The following is a 21,877-nucleotide window of genomic DNA, read 5'->3' as shown; positions in this document are numbered from 1 at the left end:
CTTATATTTTACAAATTGTTAAAGGAATCTTTGCTTCAATTCTCAGAAGGGGGTTTCCATCCACCTTTGCAAAATGCCACTTACTATAAAAAATCACCTCAATAAATCAGTAAATGGGGATAAAAATATGGGTCCCTCGTTTAGTAGTAAAATATTCTTTAACAGTAAAATTAGGTGTAATTTCTCTCTAAGACATAACCAAAACTATTTTTCCACAAGAACCATAAACAGATAAACAGATAAAAAACAAAACATCAAGAGCAGTAAACATGTGAATTAATTAGATATGCACATAAGCTTTGGGGTTTGTTTTACTTTCTTAAAATTAAGCAGTTATTTCAAAATTGCTGGCCAACCTGATTACCTTTAAGTCTAGCCTGTAATGTACTCTCAGAAGAATGATCATTACCATGGTTAAATTTCAGGCTGGGATTTACCCAAATAATGAAGAAAGGAAATTATTATCCACTCTGGTGTTAGGTATATACTGTTCCCAATCCACATGAGAAACATGCGTGTGAATAGGAACCTCTCCAAAGCACAGCAAGAAACATTCTGCCCAGAAAAGGTGAATGACTGTTGGCACACCTTTCTCTACTGCTTTGAATGTTATGACCCAAAAGGGCTCTTTCCTTCTTTTCCATGCTTTATTACTCAAAGTTTTCTTTATGAACATTGTGAAAAAAAGCATTTCAAGTATTTCATGACATTTAAAACAGTTTCTTGCTAGCCCAGCTAACAAGAAATCCTTAATGAATTCTTTCTTGAAATTTCTTTCTCTCCTGGAATGGGATTCTGACCGTTCTAACTGCAATTAGCCATTGGTGGAGTCTATGTTATTTTCTTCCTCTCACCTCACCCTTTGTAAAAAATAAATTTATTTCATTAGATCAGGGTGATACAAGGAAAAAGTTAAGAAGAGGGATGCTTCTGGGGCATATGCACTGCACCTTTCTTTCTGAGCCAATTAAAAAACAGGAAAAGTTGACCCAAACAATTTTTTTAATCTGTTGTAAAATTGATTAGATCAGGTTTTTTAATGTAGTTATGAAACTCAATCAAGACAGGGATTCTCAGAGAAAATGAATGCGACCTATAGCCCAGTCTGACACACATCTACCTATAAATAAGGCAAGACAGAATCCAGTAATAGTTGCAAGCATTATTATTTGTTAAATTTAACAAATTTTAAAAATTTGTTAAAAAGAAATATGGAACAATGGAACCATTAAAAAAGAATTAAGTGCATTTGTACTCTCTCTCTTCCTCGCTTAACATCTGCCCTGTTTAGCAACCATTCAAAGTTACAACAGCGCTGAAAAAATAACTTTATGACTGGTCCTCACACTTGCGAGCATTGCAACATCCCCACGATCATGTGAGTGAGATTCAGGCACTTTGCAACCAGCAGACGTTTACAACCATTACAGGGTCGCGCAGTCACATGATCACCATTTGCACGCTTCACAACTGGCTTCTGACAAGCAGATTCAATGAAGAAGCCGGCAGTAAAATCACAAGTCGCGGTCATTGTTGCTTAACAGCCACGATGGAAGTGAGGTATAAGTCCATTGTGGTCACATGTCTCACTTAACAACCACATCGCTTAGCAATGGAGTTGCCAGTCCCAATTGTGGTTGTTAAGTGAGGACTACCTGTAGTGGAGTTTTTGTGCTAAGTGTCACTGATGATGTTACCTAGTTGGGTAATAAAGCATCTGCAAACAAACAACCAAGCTGTCAGATCCCCCCGATCAAAGGATTCACAGAACCCCTTATCGGAGGATCTGCCATCATTTCCTTGTCAATGGTGTAGACTCTGTATTGCCAGATGGGAGGGGGTGTGAGGTCAGAGTGTGAAGTGGATTATTATGGCTATGGCAGACATCAAGGACAATGACTTGAGATACACCAGAAACACCACCTGGATGGGAGGGGGGGTGACATGCTTTCGTGGGAAAGGGAACTAACTAAGGGAATGTAGTTTTAAATCTAGGTTTGAGCAGGAACTCTCCATTCGCAGCTTTACTTTGGTACCGTTCATTTTGCTTCATTAAACAGTTAAAGGAATCTCAGCCTCTTGACTGTGATTGTGTGAATGCTCGAATGACCAGGTGCTGACACAAGCTCATAGAGCACCAAGAACTCCACAGTTCAACCCTGAGCTATGGATATTCCTTTCTATTGGAATATATATATGATGTGTGTGTGTGTGTGTGTGTGTATCTCCCCTGAAACATGAACATTCAGTTGCAAGCTCTTTGCATTGGAAAAGCAATGGCTTTTAGTACTTAGAAATTTTCTGTTTGGAAGTTCAGTTCTAGAGGCACATCCTTTCAAAGCTCAACGTATATATGGTTATAAACCTTCCAGACATCCATTTAGTGTTATAAACCAGAACTGAAGAAACAAAATGGAGAAATCTGTTAACAAGGATCCAACACCAAGAATTATTTAATGTAGGAATTTCACATTAACAAACAGGGCGACACACTATACCAAAAAAAAAAAAAAAAAAGGTATTATTTACAATATTACATTGCATAGGTAAGTGAAAGTTCTCCATAGCAGAGATGAGGTTAAAAACCAAATGTAACAGTTCTTGGAGGCAGTTATTCTAGATCTGTTCTAGAATTGCCCACTCTAACATCAAAGATCTGAATTACCAATGAGTTTAATACTTTAAGCATTCAGGCGATGCTTTTGGGGGCAGTCTAGAATAGGTTCCTCATGTGTGATAGAGCAGTTCACATATCACACTAACCTATCAACTGCACATCCACTTTCTCCTCTGGCACACTACGCTGTTATCTCATGGCTTGTAGAGGACTACACTCTACAGTTATTTCCAAACTGATGAGGTATAGTTTGCATTTTTTCCTTCAAAAGAGTTTGCAATTCTGATATGTAGGGGAAGATTCCAAATAGACTTTCCCAGTATGAATGGCAAACCGTTTAAAAAAATGGTTTGCCACAATGTAATCACTCATTTAGACGGAAAGCATGAGGAGGAGGATTATAGTTAAGTATAAGAACACAGGGCTTGCTCTTTTGGCACCAAACAATGGCTTGGTATTACACAAAATCTACCAATAACACTGACTTGTCTATGGTGCACAAGAAGGCTTTGCTTTCAAGCAAAGCTTCTAAGATTTGGATGGATTTCTGGACACCTTCCTGTCAGGTTCTTCTCAGTGTAGCAAAAGGCAACCAAATCAAGGTAAGAATGGGAACTTCACATTTAAAGAGTGTTCCTCTCTACTCCTTTCTGTACCACAGTCTTCTTTGCATAATCTCAGTCTTACCTATGACCTCACAATGTTAGCAGCTATTCTACTGTTCGGATCAAAGTAGATTTGGGGGTATCTGAAGCCTGCAACAGAACACCCTGTATATATCAGCAATACATTTATTTGGCAGGGTCCTACAGATTTAGAAGCCTAGACCTTTAAAAGAGAAAGAAAATCTCAGTCCTTATATTTAAGGAACCAATATCCACCCTATCCTTAAAAATCAAGCCAGGCTTTGTTCCATATACCTTCCCTATTTTGGAAAAAGTAACCTACTGAAATTTAAAAACAAAATAAAACCTCACCATGGAACAAGATAGCATATAGCCTTCTCTGTTTGTGGGGTTATGAAACTCATGCTACAGAAAGTTTCAGGTAGCGACATGTTTTCTGGTAAGATGGCAGAAGGGTTCACCTAGCCCAGTGCTGATTCCTGATCCTTCAAGAGCAGGGAGCAACTTAGCAGTGTCAAGCTGTTACAATATTGCTGTGGTCCTTCTTTGACTCAAACAGCAGCACTGCCGCATCAGTGCATCCTCCTCCCACATGTGTTTTTCTGTTATTGACAAAAGAAAAAGGAAACATTTCTTTTATTAATTTGACAGCCTTCCTGCCTTCCCAGTGAGCAAGTCAGCTGCCTTCCACATTAATAAGCTCCTCTATCTTTTAGCAGTCTTCCAACAGATTGTTAGTCATTAAATTGTCAACTCCTTGGCCCTGCCTGAAAATGTGAGTCAGAGCCTGGATTGCAAACAATGGAAATATAATGGTGGTGCTGGAGGAGCTTCATCCAAAATGTTCTTGCAGCACCGATGAGAAAATAAGAGCAGAACTCTCAGGACAAGTACATTTAGCAATGGAATCACTAGTCTTGTGAGAGGAGAAAGATGTAACTGATTCAAAAGGGTAGGTAGAATTCAGAGAAAGAGGCCTGTTATACTTGTTAAAGGGAGACACTTTCTAGAGATTAACAGCACAATTTATCTACACTTTTGATCTAAAAATGTGTCAGGATAGCTCAGGGATTGGACAACTAGTGTGAGAGTGGCCCCAGGAATCCATGGGAGACAGCTGAGTGTAATACTCCTCCAAACCTGGTCATAACCACAGAACTGCAATTTCCAGAGATCATAAGTGGAGTTTAGCTGCAAACTAGAATTAACTACAGTGGATACTAATGGAAACAGCCAGATAAAAAAATAAGACACATTACAAATCACCTTGCTAAACACAAAACATCATCAGTAGACATGAGCATAGACAGAGGATGCAAACCAAGTCTCAAACAGTTGTCAAAAAGGTGAACAGCAGGGAACAAAAGTAATACTAAACAATCACCTCTTCAAAGACAGGCTACACTGCAAATATTGTCCAATCCATCAACATATGGACAGACAGAAATGTCCTTATGAAAGAAAACGTCTTGTTATTCTGGAAGGGACATAGTTGTAGATCAGGCTCCAGTAAGTGAAGTTAGAGACCTAGGAGTCCTGACACTTGGAGTAAACAGGTATTATCCACAGGTTTGCAATTTTCATTGGACATATACATCATCAAGTAGAAGCTCAAGTGGAAGACTCTTGTTTTGAAGTTCCACGAAATCAAGTATGTTTATAGGCATCCTAGGTCAGAAGAAGAAAAAATTAACAGATCTGTCCCATGCTTCAAGAGACCACAGATACACATAATCAAAAGCCTTGTTGTGGGAGCTTTTACTTCCTATTGTAAATACACCTAGGGCACCAATGCAATCACATACATTTAACTTTTAATTGTGTGGACAAGTTCACAGGCTTCATGGCCAAGAAGAGAGCATGAGATTACAGGAGGTCATTCTACCCAGGTCACTTGTTATAAATATGAATGTATATGCAGCTCCTTTACATATATTAAAACTGATCTCACCTCTTTCCTGTGCTCAAGAGATTTCAGCTTAGCTCGTATCACATTAATTGCTGGAGAAGAAGCAGGTATCTGCAACTAAACAACATACAAACTGGTACTCTTTGAACTTCACTATGACCTCTAAAACTAAGATAGTTTTAGAGTCTCATCAATTATCCTTGCCTTAATTTAACTTATTTAATCAATGTATTAGTCCTCTTAGTTGTTGAAGCAATTCTAAGCTTTTGACATTAATTTATCCATGCCACAGTTTTACCACAGCAAACAGTGTTCACATCAAACCAACAAGCATCTGGGAAATTTAATTCTCCCAGGAAACAAAATGAAATCTATTCCAGCATCCCCCCGACTTGTGCCTTGAGGTGCATTAAACCATACCTCAGAACTTCCATGTTGGTTGAGAACCCTAGGAGTTGAGGAAGGCTGTTTTATTGTGAAGAAAATATATAACTCCAAATATGTTAATAAAACAATATATAGGTTTAAACCTAACACTTTAAATTTAGGAATAAGAAAAACAGCTCTTACAGTAACTACAGGGGAAAGAAAGAACCCAGGAAGGGAGAGCAGAAGAGGGCAGTACAAATGAATATAATCTGCATCCATGAAATGATGAGCTACATAATTAAGAAGCAGACCTATAATTTTGGTAAAACATCAGATATATTACGATGACTGATATGCTGGTGAAATGCCACAGATGCAACAGCATAACTGAAATTGGGTGATGTTGGAGGTACCATAGCTGAGGCATCATTACATTGGATTCTATATCCCCCTTCAATCCATAGCGATTCCCACATCAATGGTGCGACTTCATATTTGATGCACAAAATTTCCCTTAAAATTGCTCTGTTGCCAACTAGTGAAGGAACCTGGCAATTCTTGTACCTGTACACCATAATTCATGTTGTTCAGTTTAAAACTATCAATACACCATTTTTTGTCGTTTGATGGAATTTAATGGATTGGGTCCATTTTTCCCTACTACTCCAAGTGCAAAACTGTTTCAGCCAGTTTTAGGATCAGATGCTTTTGAGAGAGCTTGATGTAAACTGGGCTGCATTACTGGTTTTTCTGGTGAGCCTATTAGTGTACAATAGGGGCCAGATACACTTGCTTTTTGTATGAGCCCATGGGCTTCCAAGGGGAAACTGAATGAATTGTAAGACTGGGACGTTTGTGCAGTGTTTAAGATCTCAGGCACGTTCTCAGAGCTGCTCGGAGAATATCAGAACATACAGTATGTGATTGCTTTCCCCTGTATTTCCCGTCTAGTATTACTAGACTTATCTGTTTGGAATGCTCTAATATCTTACATGCCTGTCTTCTTGAAATGTGCTTGCAGGTAGTCTTTGCTCAACGACTGCCCTGTTTAGCAACCATTCAAAGTTACGATGGCACTGAAAAAGTAACTTTATGACCAGTCCTCACACTTACAACAGTTGCAGTGTCCCCATGGTCACATGGTCGAGATTTGGGGGCTTCGCAACCAGCTGGCATATACAACCATCGCAGTGTCCCCACAGTCACATGATTGAGATAAAAGATTCAGGCTTCACAGCCAGTTTCCAACAAGCAGAGTTAATGGAGAAACAAGCAGTAAAATTGCAAGTCGTGGTCACATGATGAGAGAGCTTGATGTAAACTTAATGACCGTAGGTGATTTCCTTAACGACCGTGGCAGAAGTGAGATTGTAAGTCTGCCGTGGTCACGTGATGTCTTGCTTAGCAATGGAGCTGCCAGTCCCAATTGTGGTTGTTAAATGAGGACTACCTGTATTTGTTTCCTTTCTGCTACCATTTCCTCCTCCGGTATTGGCTGAGCATGATTTGGATATGGAAGCTATTTTGCGGGTGCACTTCCAGTCCCTATAACTGTAGTACAGGATTGGTTGGTATATTATTTATTTATGCCAATAAGACCCCTGAAAATTAGTACTGGTTCTAGAATTCCATTGTTCTCAGGACAAGGTAGGGAAACAGAATAATGGAAAGTACTAGTATGTACATAGGAAGTACAGTAAGACTAATTGTATATGCCATATACAGGTAGTCCTTGCTTAGCAACTGCCTTGTTTAGTGACTGTTCACAGTTATGATGGTGATGAAAGAGTAACTTTGCAACCAATCCTCATATTTATGACCTTCGCAGGTCTGTAAAGCAAAGGAAAGCTGAAGTAAAACCATGAACACAGTCACCATTTCACTTAGTGACCATTTCGCTTAACAGCCCAGTTGCCGGTCCCAATTGTGGTCACTAAACATGGACTACCTGTAATTCTTTTAAACAAATAAATAAATTTCCCATTGTCAAATTGATTCCATGAGTTAATGCAAGAGAGACCCTTCTTCCAGCAAACCTTACCATGCTGATGTTCTCCTTACTGCCATGCTTTGAATCCTTGGTGCCTGCAGATTCTATAACAGTATCGTTTTTCTTTTTGTCTAAAATCACTTGACTTCCCAGCACTTTACGCTGCATTTGGAAAAGAAAAATACTATTTTGAACTGTGATAGGAAGCAGAACAGAAAACTAATGTAACAATATTTATTCTTGGAAATTTCCAGCACAATGAGAGGTAAATACAAATGTTTCACGAATAGGTGAAAAGTGAGCTTTTTCTATACTTTCAGTATCTGCAGAGATGTTTCGACTCTGGATCCCACATTTGGCCAAGCAATATGCTTCCTTTTTGGAAGAAGATGAACAGTCTAACACTACCTCTCTACACCATGGAAAGCTTATTAAACCTATTATTTCTGATTAAGAAGTGGAGGAGGCGGGAAAAGAAGACACAATAAAATGAGATGGAAGAAAACATTTTCAACTTTCATAAGTACCCATAATGGGTCAGCATCTAAGGTATCTAAGATCTTATGCAGTGCCTTTACACCAGAAAACTTTGGTAACAGAGCAATGGATTTTACCTTGATTAGGCCACTGAAGGAACGAGTACGGGCACGTTTCTGAATCTGTGTGGATACAACTGTCTGAGGAGTAAGGGCTTCAGGGTGCTTCTGAAACTAGGAGAACAAAACCTAATAGCACAGTTCATTTCTTGACGTTGTCCACTGTCCGTGCCAAAGCCCAGTTCTACTTTCCAGTCATACCTTTTTGCCACAAGGCCTACTTTTATACTGGTTCCCATGCTTTAATCTCTCATTAACTTAAGACAAGGAAACCTAAAGATTGCTTTCTCCCACACATGGTTACCTAACTTGAGCCTGAAACATTCCTTTTGGAGCCTGCTGCCAAGAAGACTTACTGGGTGGAGGTAAAGTTGCTGTGAAATGCCTTTCTTGGGAGGCTCAGTGGCACATCCTATATGATCAGTCTGATATTAGGTGATGCCTTCAGGTCTTTTAATAATCTGTGATCTTTGTATTTGGAACCACTATACAATATAGTCTATATTATTATAAAACTGCTTTTATTGCTCTCTCTCTCCTGGGAGCTTTTCTGTTTCATTTGCTCTTTCATGATACTGTGCTTTACCATTATTTTTATTTTGTGAGGTGAGCCATAGTCTAAATATCAATATCAAGAATATTCATGATACCTGCTGAATAAGCTTCTTTTTCTTGGCGGAGTCTGGCATATTATGCACATGGCAGAAAAGCTCTTTCAGCGCTTCTTCTGTATGCTGCTGCGTGTCTTCCTGGTGGGCAGAAGGATCTAAGAGCCCTCGCTTCTTGAATTTCAGAAGCTGAAAGTCTTTGAAACTCTGGGGCATTGGCAAGTCCAGGTCATCCTTTGGAAATTCAATCAGGACATTAGGCTGTTTGCCCTAACTAGCCTTATTCTATAAAGCCAGTAATTATTCCAGTGAAAGTCTTTCATGAGAATAGTTCCAATTTGAACTTAGATCCACTAATAGAACAACATCTGCCTATCCTGTCTGGGGCCTGATCCACCTTTCTCCTCTCTTCAAATATTGTGCATTGTAACTAAACTCTCAAGCCCATCACAGAGCTGCCATGGATTATTTAGGCCATCAATGTCTAATGCCTTCCCAGTGAGGAATCCAAATGCATAAATTTATTAGATTTATATCCTGCCTTTATTTTGTACAATGCAAGGCACTGTACATAATGCTCCTTCCTCCTATTTTCCCACAATAACCCTGTGAGGTTCATTGGGTTGAGAGTGTGTGACTGGTCCAAAATCACCCAGCCAGCTTCAATACCTAGGGAGGACTAGAATACATGTATCCTGGTTTCTAGTCAAGCATCTTAATCACTACACCAAATCGGCTGATGGCTGTCTAGGTAGTCATTCACACATGACTGATGGCTGTCATGTGTATATTGGACCCCTCATACTTAACCTAGCCCCAGATACAGTTTTAGGGTTAAAAAAAAATCACTCATCATATTTCAAATAGAGATAATTTATAGGAGTATATAACAAGCTAAATGCTAAATCTAAAATCTAATTCTGTCATTGCTGTCTTCTCAAAACATAGATCTCCACAACAGAGTCTATTCTCAGCACTTCCTGTTATCATGAAGAAGTCTGTTTCAGGTTTTAATATGCTGTCCTGACTATGTCTAAGTTGCATCCTTCCTTCCATAAAAGATACTACAACTTCTTACCTTTGAGGCATGAGTTCTGGAGTCTAAGTAATGCAGCCTGGCACATTCTCGGATATATACTGGAGCCTTACAGTGCAAATGGGAAAAAAAAGTCAGGCAAAGATGAATCAAAATGCTCTTGATACTAAGAGAGAAACATAGTTTTATAAGAACTGACAAGCACTGACTAGTGAGTTCCAAGGATCCTTTTGATTATCGTGTTCCTTCAAAGAGATGTCAAAAATGGTTCAAATTAATTCTTCACAAAGAGAAAGTCAGTTTTGGTTTGACATAATTCCAGTATGGTCAAGAAAGGCACTCTCTGCCCGTAGGCCACACACAATTCATGGAGCCTTTGGATCTCACCTGCAACCTTCCCTCCTTTACTTTATTCACCTTAGTACAGCAACTGGGCTTAGAAAAAAAGGGACCTTTCTTCCTAATAGCAAATTGGAACTTAATTTTTCATAAGCAGAACTGTCATATGAGGTGACCAATTTTAAGGAATGGCTGGCAGTTACAGTTAACATTTCCCTCATCCTTCACACTGCCATATCTGCCTGTGTCCTGATTACCAGGAAACACACTGAGACAATGACTTGGTCTCTAATATTTATTAGTAGTACTTAACAAGAATCCTAACAAACTGAGGAAGCGTGGGAAAACCCAGCCATATAACCCCCAAAGGTTAAGGCGGTCCCGATCTGTGTCTCTTTGAATGGCTGAACAGTTCCTCAGTGCTACACATGCGCTTGACAGTCTGGGTGGGAGCCCCCTGCTCGCCATCCTTACTCATGACAGCCTGCTGCCATTAGATTTAGAAGTGAATGGGGCTTTTTCTCCTCAAAACAAATTGTTGTGCAAAGTGAGGGGAAAGAAAAAATGAGAAATGAAGGTGATTTTAATAACTATGTGTGGATGGATGGATGATGACAAGAGGTATGTATATCACCTTTGGCGTGATATACATACCTCTTGTCATAAATTCCAACTGACTCCAAGTCTAGAAAATGTGGCTCATCCTTACTTTATGGGTAGAAGGCACATTTCTCAAACAGTTCAAATCTGTGTTGTTCTCTCAGACTTATTGTGTACTATCAGAAGCTGACTTTAATAAAAGGATGTTCATTTCATTTCCTAAGAGACTTTAACCTAACTAAAGACATCATACATTATGTATAAAGGTAAAGATAAAGGTTTCCCTTGACATTAAGTCCAGTTGTGTCTGACTCTAGGGGGCGGTGCTCATCTCCGTTTCAAAGCCAAAGAGCCGGCATTTGTCCATAGACACTTCCTGGTCATGTGGCCGGCATGACTACATGGAATGCTGTTGCCTGCCCACCGAAGCGGTACCTATTAATCTACTCACATTTGCATGTTTTCAAACTGCTAGGTTGGCAGGAGCTGGGACTAGCAACAGGAGCTCACCCTGTCACGCAGATTCGAACTGCCAACCTTCCGATTGGCAAGCTCAGCAGCTCAGCAGTTTAACCCGCAGCGCCACCGCATCCCCACTCCATTATGTACACATCAGCCCAAAGAAAACAGAAAATTCTTTAAAGGCCTAATAACCAAATCAATAACTGTTCAGAAAAAGTGCACAGGATTGCTTAGTAAAGGCAGAGTTTAGGTTCACAAAAATTCTTAATAACAATGAGTATCACCAGTATCTGGCACTCACACATAGAGAATATTTTTTTAAAACTTCCATATATTATTGAAGATAATTTTGTAAAAATGTGTAAATGTCAGAGAGCCCAGCAAAGGAAACAAGTAGCATCTCCAAAGCAGCACCTCCAAAGAAGCAGAGCCAGGCTGGACATCTTATAGTTCATATATTGTTCACAGCACACACTTTCTCCCCAATGAGTAATGTCATCCAATTACTGGGCAGCAGAGTTGGAGATTAGCTCCTCTCTCTATGTGATCTTACTTTGAAGAGTTTTTGTGAGTGCTTGATCATGAAAGCCATCCCATTATTCAATTTGGTAATGTTTTCCTGCAGATCACTGGTAGTCACCTAGCAACAGATGCAGAATAAAGAGAACAGGTTAAATGAGTTGCAAAATCATGGACAGAGGCAGGCTTATTTTAATGGGTGAAATACAGCAGCCAAACTATTGAGCTCCTCCATCTTTCTAGCCTGCCTCTCCCCTCTTTTTACTGTTATATGAAACAGAACACTTACATTTCGGGGCCACAAAATATGAGGTGCAAACATAAGAGCAAGGTTATGTGCTGACATCTTGTTCCTATCCTGTTTCTTGGCTGTCTGATAGAGCAGATCCAATAGCAATTTGAGCAGATTGCGATTGGGAGCTGGTAAGATCAAGAAGAGCAATTGCAGTGCTTCAATCTGACGCTCTTTATCTGGAATGTTGGTCTTGTTGCCCTTGTCATCAAACTGCATCAGGTCTACAATCCAGGAATCAGGAGAACATCTGTTACACATGGCTGGCTAAAAGAAATCTCAGTCTCAGGAATTCCAACAAGTTCTTAGAACTATCCCTTTTCAACTTCCCATTACACTCTTTCACATTTGCTAGACTTCTCTTTTTAGCACAATTAAAAAACCCCAAACCTTCATATTTAAATATCCCTGCCATTGGTCTGAACAGAGGAGTATCAGGGTTTCCACTTTTTAAGCCACCAGATGAATTAGGAATGGCATGGATGTCTTTCAAAAGTGTCCTCAGGGCAGAATAAATAACAGATAAAATTGCCTAGTTAGTATTGATTACCTGAAATTTTAAGGTGTGCATGGAAATGTTTGTGAGTCAACAAAGGCTCTGGTAATTCTCCCAGGAACATCTTCAACAAAGTGGCCACATCATTGGAATGAAACTCGCCTGAATCCAAGTCAATCTCTGTCCCATTATTCAAAGCTTCTTTCAGGTTCTGTTGCCTGGTACTGTTTCCTGGCACTCGGAACAAGCCTTCTGTCCGCAAATCTGCACCATGATAGGAGAGGTATTAAACATATGCCAGTTACAATATGGTAACTGCTACCATTTCTAATTTTATATCTAGATCTAGAGTTTTCTTTGCTGCAAACAAGTAATTGTCTGGATTTTTGCAGTCTAGGATCTGATGGCCCTATTCACATCTTTCTTCTTTTTTTCAAATCTCTCCAGAGCCCCACCAGAAGAGTCAGTGAATTGTACAAAACCAAATGGAAGGAATCAAGTTGTCTTTTGGGGGTTCAAGATTACCATGACAGAGGGCAATAGGAACTATGGAATGCAATGAAGGAAAAATGTTCAAAAGAAAACTCCAAGTCTAGCTCAAGACTTGATTCACAAAACAAAAGTGTCTTTCTTGAGTGCAAACCTTTAGGTGGAGTTCACATGTATCCTATTATTCCAATAGGACTTGGAAGAAGCAGTCCTGAAAACTATGAAAAACTGTTTTTACACATTTATGCCCTCCAACTTGTTATTAGCCAATAAGAATCACAATTTTATTAGTTTACCTTTTATATACTTTTGTCATATCTCATGCATATACATTTGTTGCTGAGCCTATATGTTCTCATGTTATATCACAGAACGATCATTTACATTTATGTTCAGATTGTGTTCTTTTCTAGTTATGACTATTAGTTTACTGGAATAAGCTTGAGAGACATAAAATAGAAACTATTTTCAGAAGAAGAGAAGAAAATGTTCAGATATAGAAGCAAATGTGGAAAGTTTGCATAAATCAAATTTGTGCCTCAGACTATTCCACAATCCTTAACTTAACAAAGATAGAAGGACCTCCAAAATTACTTACTCTTATGCAAATACTCAATGAGTTGAGATATTTGAGCAATGCCTTCTTCAGTCAGTGGTGCTCCAAATACCACCCCTTTCTCTGGAAATTCAGAAAAGCAACAAAGATATGATCAAAGAGAATATTAACTGTTCTGTTGAACGAAGATTGGTGCAAAGAATTTATCTATATTCCAAAATGTCAGAAGTAAAAACTTTGGGCAAGACTATACTTTTATTCAATACCCCTTTTCAAAAAATAAATAAAACCTTCCTCTTATTATTAGTGCAAAAGGCATCAGGTTAAAAAAGACAACCACGGTTTGTTTTCTGTAAAGGAAGCTGTATCACAAAATAGATACTTTTTAATCTATTATGTCTGGATCTTGTTCAAACTGATCACAATTAATACTTTATGAAAAAGTATCAGCAACATACAAAACTGTCTTGCTAATTAAGATAAACACCCATCTAATCCAACATTTTGCTTCTAATAACATCTGATATTTCTGGGCACTGATAAGTAGGACATAAATCCACAGCATCTGGAATTCATAGAAACATTGCATCTGTATATAAGAGATGCTTCCAGATTGGTATGTTGTCCAGGTCTAGGTCATCTTTCACTATTTTAACTAACTGAAATTGTATTATGTTTGGAAAAATGCTACCTTGCTTGCTTTTGGTCAGGTCTTGATTCTTAGTCATCTGCCAAAGGCAGCATGGCTAGGAATGATTTATTTATTTATTTATAAATTTATTCACCGCCCATCTCTCCCCAACAGGGGGACTCTGGGCGGCTTACAATAAACCAAAATTAAAATATAAAACCATTACAATTAAAAATACAATAAAAATATAAATTTAATAAAATCTGCATGACGAAGAGATCTTAATCAGACCTTCAGTGTGGTAGGTCCCTCCGGATCACTTGATGGCACTAGCCATCCCCAGGTATAATTATTTGCCCTCCCATTCCAAGCCGGCCTACAAAACCAGGTCTTTAATCTTTTGCAGAAGTCCAGGAGCGAGGGGGCTTGTCTCACCTCTGGGGGAAGGATGTTCGAAAGGGCGGGAGCTACAGCAGAGAAGGCACACTTCCGAGACCCCGCTAGATGGAATTCTTTCATAGATGGGGCCCATAACATGCCCTCCCTGCATGACTGGATGGGGTGGGTCGATGTAATAGGGATGAGATGGTCCCTCAGATATCCTGGTCCCATGCCATGTAGGGCTTTAAAGGTGATAACCAACACCTTGAATTGGACCCGGAAGCAAACTGGGACCCAGTGCAGCTCACGCAACAAAGGTGTTATGTGTTCAAATCTTGGAGCACCCAAGATTGTCCACGCGGCCACATTCTGGACCAGTTGTAGCTTCCGGATATTTTTCAAGGGTAGCCCCATGTAGAGCGCATTACAGTAATCTATATGGGAGATAACCAGGGCATGAGTGACTGTTCAGAGGGCTTCTCGGTCCAGGAAAGGGCGTAACTGGCACACAACACGAAGTTGCGCAAAGGCCCTCCTGGCCACGACTGCCATCTGCTCTTTGAGCAGGAGCCGTGAGTCCAAGAGGACCCCCAAGTTACACACCGGATCTGTCTGGGGCAGTGCGACCCCATCCAGCACTAAAGATGACAAATTCCTGGGACACGAGGTGCCATTAATCCACAGCCACTCCGTCTTACTAGGGTTCAGTCAAAGCCTGTTGTTCCCCATCCAGGCCCCCACAGCCCCCAGACACTCGGAAAGGGTGGTCACGGAGTCACTTACTTCACCCAGGATGGAGATGTACAATTGAGTATCAGCAGCATACTGATGATACCTCATCCCATGGTGACGAATGATCTCACCCAGCAGTTTCATATAGATGTTAAAAAGGAGAGGGAAGAGTACTGATCCCTGCGGCACCCCACAAAGAAGGGGCCATGGGGCCGATCTCTCCTCCCCTATCAACACCGACTGGGACCGGCCCTGGAGGAAGGAGGTGAACCAGCGCAAGACTACGCCGCCCACCCCCAACTCCCTGAGCCAACCCAAAAGGATACCCTGGTCGATGGTATCGAAAGCCGCTGAGAGGTCAAGAGCCAGGATGGATGCACTGCCCCCATCCCGCTCCAGCCAGAGATCATCCATAAGTGCGACCAATGCCGTTTCCATCCCATAATCGGGTCTGAAACCTGACTGAAAGGGGTCTAGATAATCCGTTTCATCCAGGATCTTCTGGAGCTGCAACCCAGGTATACATTTTAATCTATATAATTCTCACCACCATCACCACCCGAATACTTCCTCTAGATTATCTGAAGTGGTCACAAGGTTTATTTTCACAAAAGCTTCTATGTGTTCAGAGACAGGGCCAAGATTAGGCCTATCCATCAGTCCAAAATGTCAAGGGTTAGATCACAATGCAATATTTTGCAAACTGATGAGGCAGAAGAGAGTAACTTGACACATATAGTCATAGAAAATGGTCTGGCAATCTAGTATAAATTCTCTGCATTCAACCAATTTACTATTTTGAACACAAAGAATCCTAAAGTAATATCTGCAGAAACCAAGATTCACTATATAAGGGTATATATTGCTATCAAAGTAAAGCTAAACAAACTGGTCATAATATTTTGCTACTATATTTAATGTACCACAACAATACTTTGTGGTTATGATTATAAAACACATACTCCTATTTAAACCAGTAAATTTTGTAGGAATACCTTGCTATTAAACAAATGTAGATCTTATCAATCTCTTGACCAGAGCACCATGAAATACAGAAATTGTAGGATGCAAAACAATTAAAACAGAAGATTATGTTTTATGCCTTTATATTTCAGCATTTTATGGTATGTTATTTTATTCTATAAAAATATAATTTATCAAGCTGATGTCTTTTGATGAAAATTGCTATCTAAACAAACATGCATTATGCTTATATAAATAAGCATAAATAAGCATGTATGTGTAGATTATATGAATCTGCAAGAATTGTCAGAATTGTGAAGCCATTTTGAGCTCTTAAGATATATATACAAATGACAGAATATGCTTAGATTAAAAAAATGATTTCAAAAGTTAGCGCACCAAATTGTATAACAAAAAAGCAAGTATAATCCTTATCATTATATACTTCAAAGATCCTGGGAGGATCACATTGTTGAAATATAAATATATGTCAAGCTGATAAGTATAATAAATACTTGAGTTAACTTGACAAATGATTTCTCACTCAATTCCTCTTTGTCATATTATTTACTTTCACCTCTTATCTCACTTATTTTTATTTCTGGTACACACTAGCCATGATTCTATTATCCTAATATGTTACTATTCATCATAACTTGCCAGTTACAAACTTATTTCAGCTGAGCACTCTTTTCCTGACTATTCCATTTATTTCTCCCTCCAGCCCTTTTACCCTCCCAAATTAATTCACATTCTGTATCCATGCTAGTTCCAGTAGTAATATCAGTTCCTGTTACTGATATATATTCTAGCTCACCATTTTGTATCATGAAACTTACTTTGTACTGCCACCTTCCAATCAAGATTGACCTCTGATGACTTCATAGACATGTGCAGTTTTCTTGGCACCAGTATGCAATGGTTGCCACTGCATTTTTCTGGGAAGTTTATCAGCTTCCCAGGCTAGCTTTTGGCTTTGCTATTTTCTTCTGATCATCCAAGTATTAACCTGGCCTTACCTCTTAGCTTTAGACTCCAGGCTAAGCAGGTAAGGCTGGGTTAGTACTTGGATGATCAGAACCAGACAAGGCTGGCCAGGTGTTGCCACCTTCTGAGACTGCACGCACACACACTCCAGTTGAGCTCAACACCTGATGGTTTTTTAAAAAAAATATTTCCCTAGTAGAACTATAACTGCTTAAAATCAACCTTTTTAAGCAAAACTACTACATTGGGTGGTGGAAACAATAGTTATAGTAGAGTGATTAAAATTAAACTACTAACATGTTTCAATAAATGTGTTTATTTTACTTCTGCAACAACTCATGGCTGTTTTACAAAACAATCAACAAAGACATCCGTAAGAGTTAAACCATTCTCAGTAAAAAATAAAGCAACTGATAGCTAATCAAAGTTACCATATTACAAGGGCAGAATATAATAGTGATAATGAAAAATAAATAAAAGAAATCATAACAAAATCAAATAAAATATTAACAATTCAATCATTACAAATAAATCAAAGTGAGATAAAAGATAACAATAACAAACTCTTCAATTAGAAAACTTCCTTTTTCAATAGCTTCTGGAATGTTAGAAGGGAAGGAACAAATCCTAATTCTCAGATAAATCCGTTCCACAAGACCAGAGCAGCAATGGAGAAACTACAGTTCCAGGCCTCCATTCCCCATTACTTCATGAAAGTGGGGTGTGATCGAAGCTTATCCCTGGAAGAACGTACCAGACAGGCTGATAAAAATAGCAGAAGGTAGTCCTGTAGGTACTAAGGCACCAAGCCATAAGGTGCTTTATAAGTCCAAATCAGCACTTTGAATTAGACCTGAAAAACCTATCAGTAACCAGTGCTGGGTCTGAAGCACAGGCAGAAAGTGACCTTGGCTGGTAATACTGCCAGTAACAGTAACAGTGTATGTACCTTTATTATTGTATTTGTGTTTTGTTTTTCTTTTATTAAAAAGCAATAAAATTATTTAAAAAATCATGCATTTTGTACTGCTTATAGTTTCTGGGTAGTCTTCAAAGGCAGTCTCATGTAAAGTACTGTAGTCTGGTCAAAAATTGACTGTTGCAATATAAAACTAAATCCAAGAATTTTTTTGGCTAGCATTTGTAGACAGATTCTAACTAGTCAAAGGTCACATAAGCAATCTAAAATTTCGTTTCTGAAGTGTGGCATTGTCCTTATATTATAGGAAAGAACAGAATTGAACTTCTAATTACACTGCAAGAGGATATTGTTGCATATTTGAATTCAGTTTGGAAACAAGTCCAGTTGGACTATAATGTGATTCCATAAATTTAGCAAACTATAAGACAGGATAATAATGCAGGGTAAGAATGCAGAACTGGCTTGTTTTCTAGACTGACAGAAACATTTCTCTAAGATACTATACCACATAGAACATATAAGAAACAGTACAAGTAGATACTGATTGATGGTCAGCTCCAAAGACACAGAATGCTACCTTGCCCAAGATTCAAAGATGTTTTACAACTCAGTGTGAGAGCTGAACATTCATCCAAACCTAGAACACCAGGAAACATCTTAAACTCTTAGGCAGCCCGATGGGACAGTGGGTAGAATGAACATGCCTACCTATGATAGATAGTATATTACATAGAAAGATGCCTTATGTAACTTTGTCCCTGTAGCCTAATGTTACTCTCTTTGAATGGCTGTGGCTTTCCACGATCTCAGGCAAATTTCAGATTACCTTACCGTCCTTTTATCTGGAGATGCCTGATTATATTTGAACTTTTATATATTTAAAATAGTTCTTGTATCGCTACACTAGGGTTCTCCTGTTCTAAGAACATGAGGAACAGGATGGCTTTTCTCCTAGAGGCATCTTCAATATTGACTGCAGTACAGTTCTCCCAACTGTTTTTCCCCCAATTACATCTTTTGATATTAAAAGGTATTGCTGTTCTTTAATTTCCGTAGTGAAAACTAAGGATCGATTGTAACAGACATCTTTGTAATGCTGCCCTTCTAATTTTTATTCCTGAAGCTTCTTAAGAAAGTGGTGGGTTTTGCTGTACCAGAAGAGTTTTATTTACTTACTTATTTATCTGTTTCTCTATTTATTTATTTATTTAAAATGTATAGGCTGCCCAACTCCATTAGGACTCTGGGCCATGTACAATGTAAGACAGTTTAAAACAATGCAACACAAAACAATAAAAATACAGTACAACAAATACATTATCTGGGAAAAATAACACAACTCTACTAAAGCAATCATCTCACAAAGGGGCTGCCACCCTTTCTAGCCCAAGGCCTGGTGGAAGAGCCAGTTTTAAGGGCTTGCTTAAATAAGGTCAGAGTAGTGGCTATATAAATCTCTGGGGAGATATCATTTCATTAACTTCTTTGGGGACACTGCCAACTATAAGGAAGTGAGTCCAGGGTATCACATTATCATTGACAGGCCAAAAGAAAGCACTAGAAACACATGATACATACCTTTGCGTTTAAGAGACATCAAGGAACGGAAAAACCCTGAGGAAATGCTAGCCCCACCAGGCAATTGGGGCTCTTCCTCACCCATCAGTTGAGCTAGCTCTGCTCCAGGCAAGTCGATCAATCGGGTAATGTTGCTGACCACAAGCTCTGTGAATGCCTCAGGCTTCTCATGTCTCAGCTTCTCCACAAAGAAGTCTGGATTAAAGATGATCTGATGCCGATGAAGGGAAGACTCATTGCAGATAACAAAACTGCAAATGGCATCACTGCGGAAGACAGTCATGCATTACTTCACAAGGGACATGCATATACAATATAGCAGTGTTTCTCAACCTTGGCAACTTTAAGACGTGTGGACTTCAACTCCCAGAATTCCCCAGCCAGCATAATGGGTTTTTACATAATCTCTTTTAAGGATGCAACTCCATCCATTTCTGCAATATGCAACATGTCAGAATACTGATCATGATGGCTACAGCAAAAGAGAAGCTACAGTGATTTGCAGGTTATACTACCCTGAAGAAATACACATTCTCCTGTCAAGCTAAACAACAAACTGTATAATTGACCAATGTTTGGCAATTATAGTTCATACAAATTAACTGACATAGAGAACATCAAATTTACTCTATGATTTATTCTTAAAAAAGGTATTCATTCATAATGTTCCAAAACAGTAAGAACATGTGGAAATTATCCAGAACAGAGTCAGTGTGGAAGTTACATGAATGCTACAGAGGTCTGTCATCCTGTGGATATCAAATGTTATATTCTGCTCTTCCTGGGTGGAACATGATGGCTACATGTAGTCTGACAGTAGAAATATAATGCAATTCTTTTCTCAGAGGCAAATTATGTGGCATGTGTTAAATTACAGTATACGCTATATAAAAATTAAATAATTTTCTGAATACACACAATGCACAGGAAAAAACTGTCAACTGAATTTACCCATTTTTGTATGAGAATTCCAATACTCCAACACAGTGGAATATTTTTATCAAAATTATTCAGAACTACCCCAGGCAGACAATACTTGCCACTATAGAACATTGCAACAGATATCTCTTTGCAGTGCCAGGCTGGGGTTGAACTGGATAATGAGATCTGAAATCATCCAAGCAATGAAGTTGGCAAAATCAGTCCAAAAGCAATAAGCCACAGAAAAGAACAGTTCTCTTCATCCCTGAGTGAGTAAGCTGCCAAGAATCATCTAGCTCTAGCATTGCTTCATACGAAACCCTGCCGTTTGATGCATTTAACAAGCTGAAAACAAGATGGAGCGTTTCAGTTCAAGCAGCTGGGGATGAATGCTGACTGACCTCATGCTTGTACATTACACTGCTTTAACATACATCCTACCCAAGCAGGACAAGTTGAATCTGACTTATAAGCTAATCACAGATCCAACATCTCCTTCTAAGGAAGACCAGTCTGGTTGTTGATGTCTTGCCCCAATAAAACTGCCAGGTCTGTACAACCGCCTAGAGTCATTGTAATACGAGAAGGGTGGCAAAGAAATATGACAAATAAGTAAACAAACAAACATCCATGTCACCTATTCAAAGCTTCATTCCTATTTTCTAGACTTTAAAGAAACGTTAACCAATGTCCAAGCCATAGTTAATGGCCAGTAGATACCTGCCTATCTGAGGAAGTTCAATTCTTAATTTCCAGGAAATCTGAAAGCAACTATTTCTGAAATAAATAGAAAGACAAATCTCTTACACAAGTGCTGAAAGTTTCTGACGCGGCATTGGGAATCAGAGATGTAATGAGAAGAACTCATTCCTTGTTTTCAGAAATAGAACTGCCTGCCCCAACACAGCCTATGCAAATTCCACACACAGTAAACAACACAAAGGCTCAATTGTTGGCCCTCTTCTCACAAATAATCAACTTACATTAGTGTCAGAACAGAACTCAGACCAAGCAACTGGAGTCACTTTTATAGAACAGAAAAGTGGGAATAATTTTCTTTTTCACACTATGTTCAGATTTTTTAAAACTCCTGGGTAAGAAAAACTCCAAAACTGCTTTACAGAATATTAGAGAACAGATCCTCATCCTGAAGACTTTACCACTTCAATTGTCCAATTTACTCAGGGGAATAAGCTCTCAAAGTTTAGAGTTAATGCTTAACCCAAGACTTCTATGTCTTCCACTGGTTTTACCTTCT

General features: G+C 39.0%; 1 protein-coding gene across 1 annotated transcript; it reads right to left on the bottom strand.

Moving 5' to 3' along the window:
- Positions 1-4,788: 4,788 nt before the first annotated feature.
- Positions 4,789-19,924, bottom strand: ARHGAP19 (Rho GTPase activating protein 19). Its single transcript, XM_063307028.1, has 11 exons — positions 19,699-19,924; positions 13,547-13,627; positions 12,514-12,723; positions 11,961-12,187; positions 11,706-11,792; positions 9,794-9,859; positions 8,758-8,949; positions 8,126-8,221; positions 7,563-7,673; positions 5,195-5,263; positions 4,789-4,911 (listed from the first exon to the last, which is right to left on the bottom strand). Exons 1-11 carry the CDS (start codon positions 19,781-19,783, stop codon positions 4,891-4,893), a joined length of 1,245 nt encoding a protein of 414 aa, XP_063163098.1. The 5' UTR covers positions 19,784-19,924; the 3' UTR covers positions 4,789-4,890.
- Between the last annotated feature and the right edge of the window lie 1,953 nt (positions 19,925-21,877).

This window comes from Candoia aspera, chromosome 6 (assembly GCF_035149785.1).
Source record: "Candoia aspera isolate rCanAsp1 chromosome 6, rCanAsp1.hap2, whole genome shotgun sequence".
Classification (NCBI taxonomy): domain Eukaryota; kingdom Metazoa; phylum Chordata; class Lepidosauria; order Squamata; family Boidae; genus Candoia; species Candoia aspera.
Note: the sequence above shows the minus strand (reverse complement) of the source record. Positions and strands in the feature narration are given on the sequence as shown.

Coding starts and splice junctions, on each gene's coding strand:
- ARHGAP19 (XM_063307028.1), bottom strand. CDS start 19,783: ATGGGTGAGGAAGAGCCCCAATTGCCTGGTGGGGCTAGCATTTCCTCA. Junction 12,188..12,513: donor TGCACACCTTAAAATTTCAG/GTAATCAATACT, acceptor CCTGGATTGTAG/ACCTGATGCAGTTTGATGAC. Junction 5,264..7,562: donor GTAAGGAGAACATCAGCATG/GTAAGGTTTGCT, acceptor GTTTAGTTGCAG/ATACCTGCTTCTTCTCCAGC.